Source organism: Lipotes vexillifer, unplaced genomic scaffold, assembly GCF_000442215.2.
Source record: "Lipotes vexillifer unplaced genomic scaffold, Lipotes_vexillifer_v1.1 scaffold1063, whole genome shotgun sequence".
Classification (NCBI taxonomy): Eukaryota; Metazoa; Chordata; class Mammalia; order Artiodactyla; family Lipotidae; genus Lipotes; species Lipotes vexillifer.
In genome coordinates this window covers 2,698,928-2,707,551 of record NW_006799734.1, presented here as the reverse complement: position 1 = coordinate 2,707,551, position 8,624 = coordinate 2,698,928, and the positions used below count along the sequence as shown (strand labels likewise).

General features: G+C 66.0%; 1 protein-coding gene across 1 annotated transcript in view; it reads left to right on the top strand.

Moving 5' to 3' along the window:
- Positions 1–1,191: 1,191 nt before the first annotated feature.
- SLC6A19 (solute carrier family 6 member 19) overlaps positions 1,192–8,624 on the top strand; it is a 16,656-nt gene continuing 9,223 nt past the window's right edge. The window contains exons 1-3 of the mRNA XM_007471910.1: positions 1,192–1,393; positions 7,899–8,039; positions 8,448–8,585. Of these exons, the coding sequence (XP_007471972.1) occupies positions 1,192–1,393; positions 7,899–8,039; positions 8,448–8,585 (481 nt within the window). The remainder of the gene's footprint in view (positions 1,394–7,898; positions 8,040–8,447; positions 8,586–8,624) is intronic.

Sequence of the window (8,624 nt, the reverse complement as noted above, 5' to 3'; positions counted from 1 at the left end):
AAAAAAAAAAAAAAAAAATCATGCACAGACACTGACACGTCAAGTAGTGGGTGAGTGGGTGTCATACACGTTTATAAAACTGTATAGAATAGTGAGAAAACTCCTGGTGTAAACTCTCCAATTTTCCTTACTATAAGCATGTATTTGTTTCGTAATAACACGTTGCTATAGGGCAAATGTGAGTGAAGAGACAGGGAGAGGGGAGTGCAGCCGGGAACAGGGGCCAGGCCACCAGCCAGGGAACTAAGTGAGCCGCACGCCCTGTCACAGGAGAGGACGCTCGAGCTGTGGATGGGGGAGCAGGGCCACGCGCAGTCTGTGTCCCGCTCGAAGGGGGAGGATGGCCCCCTGGGCACCCGGAGGACGGCAGGGCCAGAGGAGCAGTAGGGGCCTGGGCCGGAGTGGGGGGCGAGGTGACAGGTCACGTCAGGGCAGGCAGGGCGTGCAGGTTCCGGAGGCCTTTGCCCGAAGAGACACAGGAGCTGGTGGACGGCTCCAGCCGGGGGGCGGGGGAGGGGCGGGAGGCGGCAGGGCAATGGCTCTGAGCCCCCAGGAGAGCCCGTGGGGATGAGGACCCAGCCTGAAGGCCCCACCCGAAGCAACTCTGGGCACAGGGCGCTGGTGGCCCCGCTCTCTGAGGACCTAGTTAGAGCCCAGAGCTCGGGCCGGAGGGGCCAGGCGGCACCGAGCTCAGTGTGGACAGGGCTGCGGGCTGCTCCCAGGACCCAGGGCTCCAGCTGGAAGGCGGTCAGGATGCCCCGCGCCCCCCGCACCGCCCCGCTGGCAGCGAGAGCCGGGGAAAGAGGGCCCCCACCCCTCCTCCGCGGGTGGGGCTGTGGCCGGTGGGCGGGGCTCCGAGGGTGCGGAGAACCCGAGTCCTGCAGAGCCAGGCGGCTGTCCTACCATGGGGGGGGGGGGGGGGGGGGGGCGAGGCTCACCTGAGCCGCTGCCTTGGCGTTTGCACAGGGGGAGGGGCCGGCAGCGCCAGGGAGCAGCCCGGAGGGTCCGCGGCGCCTCTGCAGATAAGGCATTAACAGTCTGGCGGACTCGCCCTCCAGATCTGCTGACGCTTCCTTTCGGCCCAGGTGCTCGGGCTGAGGTGCCAAAGGTTCCCTATAAAGTGCTGGGGCTCCGGCCCGCGGCCACTCACCCTCCGCCCGGCCGCGCCTGAGGGACCCACCTGGACCCACCATGGTCAGGCTGCTGCTACCCAACCCTGGCCTGGAGGCCCGGATCCCCACGCTGGCTGAGCTGGAGAGGCTCGAGAAGCAGGAGAGCAGCTCCCGGCCCAAGTGGGACAACAAGGCTCAGTACATGCTCACCTGCGTGGGCTTCTGCGTCGGCCTGGGCAACGTGTGGCGCTTCCCTTACCTGTGCCAGAGCCACGGTGGAGGTAGGCGGGCGGGGCGGCTGACACCCACGCCTCCACCCCAGGCCCCACTGTGGCCTGGGGGCCGGCAAGCCCCACAGCTCCGGGCGCACTGGGCTGGCACGTCCAGGGCCTGCGCGTCGGGGGGGGGGCGGGCCCCCATGCTCCAGTACCCTGGAGCCCTGCCCCGTTCCCAGACCTGGTCTGACCCGGAGGTGGGGGTCAGGGAGGAGCTGGCCGCTCCTCAGGGGGAGCCCCCTCCTCTGAGTGTGGAAGGTGCTGGCCCGACGGGCAGTAACGCCGGCCCTCGGTGAGTCTACCATGTAGGCACCGGGCTGAGCCCTCCCTGCGTGTCGCCTTCATCCCACCCTCACTGGGCACCTCGCTTCCTGATGGACCGAGGAGGGGCCGGGCCGGGAGCAGGAAACCACGGACAAACCCACGTGCACACAGGCCCTCTCCCCACATCCTGCTGCCGCCAGAGGCTTCCGGGGGCCTTGCCTGGAGCCCAGGAGTCTCCTTCCCCGGGGGCTGAGGCACCCCCTCCCCCCCAGGTTCTGGATCTGGGTCCCCGTGGCCACGTCCCTCCCCCGCCCCCCACCCCAGTGTCCACAGGCTGCAGGGATACAGGTCACACTGTGGTCCCCTCCGGCGCCCATGCCGGCCTGGGGTAGGGGAACGGGACCCGGGGAGGAGGTCCGGGGCAGGTGTAGCGCTCGCGGGACGGCCGGCCCCGAGAGCTGGCCGGTCGGGTGCTCTGGGGATGCTCCTGGTTCTGTGGGCTCTTAAACACCCTCCAGTGATGTGAGTCAGTTCTAACTCCAAAGAAGCTGCAGGCTCTCCCAGGCTTTGTGACACGAGTGTCCTCCATGAGAGCAGACGTGGAGGTGGCCTCCCGGGGTCCCCGCAGTGATCCCCCGCAAGGACTCGAGCTCCCGAGTGTCTGCGAGGGTGTGTCCTCTGAGCCTCTGGTCCAGCCTGCGTTTCCCTCTGCACCTGGGGCCTCAGGGAGCCTGCGAGGTCAGGACCCCCAGCCTCAGTCCGGCCTATTCTTGCCGGGCTCTCGGCTGCTTCAGTGAGGCTGGTGCCCCCCCTCTGGAAGTTGCTGCTCACGGCTCCTGAGGGGCCGTCCTGGGGAAGGGTCCCGGCCTCGAGTCCAGCACAGGGACAGGAGGTGGGCGGGGAGGAAGGGCTGAATGCTCCCTCTGCAGGTGGGCCCCGGGCGGCTCGGGATGGACCCACTTTGTGGGTGGAGGCCAGGGGCTTGTCCCTGAGAAGAGGGGGCTGGGACCCCAGAGCCGGGGAGGGACGCCCAGGAGGAACACGCGGGCAGCAGCTGCAAGGTCTTCAGTGAGAGTGACAGAGCAGAAACCAAGACCTCAGACTCCCAGAGAGCCTAGGCCCTTGACTAGGAACAGCTCCCCGTGGGAAGTGGGGTTTCCGGGCGCAGCCGCACACTGTCCAGGAGCCCGAGGGGCAGCGCGAGAGCGGCCTGCAGACCCCGCTGACGGAGGCAGCTGGGCTCCCTCAGGCGGCCCCACCCCTCCTCAGCTGGGGCGAGGGTGGAGGTCCAGCCCCTGACGCCCTGGGCGAGGCTGCCACCCGCCCCGCCCCGGACAGGTCAGGACTCTGGTCCACCCGCCCCCCCCCACCCAGAGGGCCTGACCACAGTCCTCTGGGCCAGCTCACAGGTCAGGAGCTGGGTGTCCTGTCCTCCACACCCGGGAGACCACCTCTGAGGACAAGGCAGCGGGTGGCTGGGGACCCATCAGGGTGACGTTCCCGCCCCCCGCAGAGCCAGCTAGGAGGGAGGGGAGAGGTTGTGCAGCTTGCGGAGCAAATGCCGCCTTTGAAGGTTTTTGACCTCCCTCCCACCCTGACCGTCCGTTCTGGTTTGGTGAAAACTTAGTTTGTCTCCAGTTATTTCCAAGAGTTTGGGGTAATTCAAGAAGTAAATGATCTTTTACTTTACTTTAAACTTTATATTATGAAAAAAAGTAAATACAGAAAAGTAGAGAAAGCCACAATAAAGACCCCCAGGCCCCCGATTTAGGCTTGAGCATCGGCAGCGTTTTCCCGGTATTTGTTGCGTGTGTGGCCACGTGCAGGCCGAGCAGCTGTTGCACGACCCTGGGGGGCCACGCAGTCACGGGCCTCCGGTTGTGGGTCTCCCTTGGGTCCCGGCGTCTCCGCGAGCAGGCGCTGCGGCTGTGCAGCCCTCGCCTCCACCCTCCCGCGGGCTGGCCTGGCCTCCGCTTGCCTCTGCTCTGGGGTGAGTGTTTGCTGTCAGCAGAGAGCAGGGGTCCGTGGCGCTGAAGGAGCTGTCCCCTGCAGGCAGGCTCTTGGCTCCAGCCGCAGAGGAGGAGCTTGCTGGCCCAGAGCAGCCCCCCGGGCGGGCGGGTGTGGGAGCCCCGGCTGCCTCAGCTCCCTGGGGTTTGGCAGGAACCTGCTGCTTTCTGGGCTCGGGGGGTGGGGGAAGCTGGCATCTCTCCCCGCCTCCCTCCCCCACCCGTCTGCACCGCTCCTCCCTCGACGCCTCAGGGTGGCCTCACTTCAGGAATCTCCTTCGTCCTCTGTGCCCCTCCTTCCCAAGTCCCCGGCGAGCGTTCCGCGGGGTCCGCACGCATGGTTGTGAGTCCGGCCGGCAGGCGGGCAGTGCACCTGCTGCCTGTCTTCTGCTCTGGCCAGGAGCCACGCCTGCATTCAGCTCCCTGGTCCCCACGCCGCACCCCGCCCTCCCCCGTGCCATCTGGGTTTCCAGGAGGTGGGACCTCCGGGGTGCCTGGATCGCCAGCCTCCACACCCCGGCTCTGTCCACTCCCTCTGCGATGGCCACCTCTGCCCGTCCAGCAGGCCCGGGGCACACACAGGCTGGGTGCTCCCGCAGGGGACAGGGCCCAGGCGAGGAGGGCAGAGCAGGGCCCGCGGGAGGGCGGGGTCCCGGGTGGTCCCACTTCTGGGGTCGTGACCTCTAGGCCCTGGACAAACCCAGGCCTCCTCTCCGCCTCCAGGCCCTCCGGGCAGCTGCTGTGCCCGCGGGGCGGTGCCACAGGGCTCTGGTGTCCCCTGGCCTGGGGGACCTGGGTGCCTTTCAGGGGCCCACTCTGCCAGGCGCTGAGTGGGACCGCACAGACCAGCAGGGTCGACCAGGCCCGGGGAGGGCAGGACCCGCCCGTGCGACTTGGGCCCCTCCTGCAGACCGGCTCCGCGGCAGCCGAGCAATCTCTCCCGGGCACTAAGTCCAGATCACGGGGCTGGCAGGGACGCAGGGCAGGCCCTGGGTGAGGGCGGGAGGTGGTGTCATTTGGGGAAATGGCGGGGGGACCCACGGCCCCTCCATGGGTGTCTAGGGAAGCGGGCAGTGCCCAGGGGAGGCTGGCCCTCAGCTGAGGCACCTGCTGCCCACCCCCAACACAAGCCCAGGCACGAGACCACCCCAAGTCCCCGGGCAAATCCTCGACACGGGAAGGGCAGCAGCCTCAGTTTCCACTTCGCTTTCCTCCTGGAAGCCGACTGAGGGTCTGCGATTATCCTTCATGCTTAAACAAAAGTGAGGCGCCCCTGGGAGACTCCAAAGCTGAGAGGTACCCCGCACCTGAACCTGCGCCACGTGGGCCACCGCCAGGCCCTCTTCCGGCAGCTCCCTCCTCCCTTGTCTGGCTTCCTGATTTTCGGAGGGAAACTCCCTGTCGTTATCCCGGGGCGGGGGTGGGGTGGGGTGGTGTTTACGTCTCCTGCCCCCGCGTCTCTCTCTGCATGTGTGTCCCTCCGTGGGGGCCGTCTCCGTCTCTGGGGACCTTTGGAACCATGCCGGGCACCGGGCATTTACGTGGCATTCCTCCCTCACTGAGACCCACAGCCCTCCCTCCTCTGTCCCTCCACCTCCTCCACACCTGCCCCCACAGAAGGGGAGCCCGTTTAAAAAGGGAAGATGCGTATTCCCTGGGGTCCGAGTTTCTTGAGAGAAAAGAAGCCAAGAACCACACATCCCTGGAAAGAACAAGGTGCTGAGTGCCTGCCTCCTGCTGGTGCTGCCAGGGCTGGGGGAACTGGGCAGGCGGACTGCACAACATGGGCACACGGGAGGGCTCCCTGGCCCAGCCCACCTCTGGGGGTGCAGTGGACATGTGCTGGTCCCACCCTCCCATCCTCCTGAAGCTGAGCCTCTGGTCCCCGAGGAACTTGTGGGAGGGAGAGGTGCCAGGACCACAGGCAGCAGGGGGACTTCCTGGAGGAAGTGCTATCCAAGCGAGGTTTTCAAGGATGAATAGGAGTTTCCTGATGGAGGTGAAGGGGCAGGGAGACTGGGGGTGGGGGGTGAGTAAAAGTGGCATCCTGAGGGGAGGGGACGGGATTTGGAATCGTGGGGTTGTTTTCTTCTTGGTAGTTCTGCCCAAAAGATTTTCAAATCAAGCTCCCAAGAAAACGTCAGATAGACAAATCTTATTTCAACTTTGCCTTCACTGACAGAGGGATCGCAGGAGTCCCTGCCCTGAGCCTACGTCTCTGGCCGTGTCCCCAGACCCAGGGCAGCTCCCCTCCCCTCCCGCAGGGGATCCGTCTGGTGGGCCTTCCTTTCCTGGGGTCTTTCCTCGTGGTCACAGCCCACACCCCTTGCTTCCTGGCCCTCAGCCCCCTGGCAGCCCTGGAACCAGAAGAAGCCTGTCCCTGGAGCCCCAGGTTGGGAGAGAGGCTTGCGGCCCATGGCCCCCGAGCGTCCTGGCTTGGAGACCGAGGAAGGGCCGTGGGGAGGGAGGAGGTGCCACTGGGCTCTGGGGCCTGTCCGCCCAACGTGAGGGCTCTGTGGAGGCAGACGGAGGAGGGAAAAAGAGAAAAGGCCGAGGGACTAACCCAGGAGCTAAAGGGAGAGCCGGGCTGGCAGAGGCTGTGGGCCCCCCCGCCCCTCCAAGTCCCTCTCGACATACACATGCACACACGCATGCTCAGCATGCATGTGCACACAGACACACTCAAACACACCTGCACACGCACACACTGCCGTGCACCCATACACGCACAAGGACACACATCCATGTGCGCGCTTACGCCGTGTCCACATACGTACGGACATGCCCACATGCTCACACATACACACTCATTCACATACCCGTGGACACACACACACTCAGACGCGTGTGAATGCACACATGCACGCACACGCTGGCACACACAGCGCCACGCCAGTGAGGACCTCTAGCTCAGGGTGTGACACGCACGCTGACCGGGAGGCCAGTGTGGGGAGGTGGTGGCCTGGCTGGGGTCGGGGACAGAACGGGGCAGAAGTGAAGGGTTTGAGGTATCTGGGGGAGAGCAGAGAATGAGCGTGTCGGAAAAAGGGGCGGGGGCGGGGAGGACGAGGGGGAGAGGTGGGCGCAGGGAAGGCAGGGAGACGGGGGCTGCACAGACACTCCAGATGGGGTGTCACACCCAGGGTGAGGGGCAGGTGCGGGGCACCCCCTCACTTGGTAGGTTCACAGCTGGACACCGGCCACTTGGGGCGGAGAGGCAGTGCCACAGAGCGAGCATCCCAGGGCAGTGCTGGCAGCCCCGGCGCCCTGGGAACCCAACCGCGCGACCCTATCAGGCTGGACCTGGATCCGCTCTTAAGTCCTGAGGCAGTCGTGTGTTTCCAATTCTCATCGCCCAGTTTCGGCTTTGAGCTTCGTCCCGACTAATGGTTAACGACCTTTGGTAACCACGATTGTGCTAATCTCGGCTGCGTTGCGCTCGGCACGGTGCCAGGCCGTGTGCGCCTGGACAGCCCCCCCTGTTTTCCCCAGAGCCTGGTTCAGGGGTTTGGGAGCAGCTGGGGGGCCCGACCTGGATCAGGCCGGGGCGGCTGGTACAATCGTGGCTTGGGGGCTGGGGGGGGGTGGTGCTGAGGACGGAGCCGTGGGAAGGGGCACAGAAAGGAAGGAGCGTCACTGTGGGCCGGGTAGCAGAGCCCAGTGGGAGCACATGCACCGTGAAAGCAGGTGTCACCACGTCCCCGTCCTCCATTTACACTCGGCGGATGTTCACGGGGCTCCTGGTCGGTGCCAGGCTGGACCCTGGTGCCCGTCAGGGAGCAGAGCCGGCAGGTGCCGCGTCTGGCTTCCGCACGTGCCCAGGGCAGGGTCCCTGAGCCTCAGATTGAGAGGCCCTCCTGCCAGATGTCCGGGTCAGCCTCTGAACCCCTGGCCTCTCCCCTCTGCCCTTCCCTACCTTTGCGTGAGAGTGCCACGTGTGTCCACACCCTCTGAGGGGCTCACCCTGGCACGTGCCCCTCCCCGGGCTCCACCTACACGTGGACACCACCCCTCGTCCTCCGGGGGCTGTGGCGCAGACAGCGTCCTGCAGGGATGGCAGGCAAGGATGAGCTGGCCCCCGTTAGGAGGTGGCGTGAGCCCCGCCCACAGCAACACCGCTGGCCGTCGCCACGGGCATTGTCGACAGCGATATCCTTTGTGTTTGTGACAAACGCCTGTGAAGGTGGCCCGTGCGGTCCAGCGAGCCGTCCCCTGACTGCACGCTGCCCCTCCCTCTCCAGGGGCGTTTATGATCCCTTTCCTCATTCTGCTGGTCCTGGAGGGCATCCCCCTGCTATACCTGGAGTTCGCCATCGGTCAGCGGCTGCGGAAGGGGAGCGTGGGCGTCTGGAGCTCCATTCACCCGGCCCTCAAGGGCGTAGGTGAGTGTCTGCGCCCAGACTCGGGCGCCTGCCTGGGGTCCCGTGTTGGCAGCAAGTGCCACCTGTCCTCCTTCCTTCCCTTCACGTTTCAGGGAGAGGAAGTTCCCAGGGCTCCACGGCCCCCCGGGCCTTTGCAGACCCTTCCTTAGAATCTCCTGGGGTGTGGCTGCAGGGTCCAGGCCACCAGGGGCTAGCCGGGCAGCAGAGGGCGTCCTGAGTCCCCAGGCGTGTGGGGCCTGGGAGGGGCAGACATGTGGGGGGAGCGTAGCGCCCCACGGCCTGCCCACAGCAGGGACTGGGGGCGACGCTGGCCGCCGGGGGCTGCCCCCTGCCGTCTGGGGCCTCCGTCCACTCACATGTAGTGGGCCAGGAGGCTGCCCCGGAGGTGACCGCCCCACCGCCCGTCAGGCATCGCATCCATGTTCGTGTCCTTCATGGTGGGTCTCTATTACAACACCATCATCGCCTGGGTCATGTGGTATTTCTTCAGCTCCTTCCAGGAGCCCCTGCCGTGGAGCCAGTGCCCGCTCAACGCCAACCACACAGGTGAGTCCCGGAGGGCCCGCGGGGGGGGGGCCCATTAGT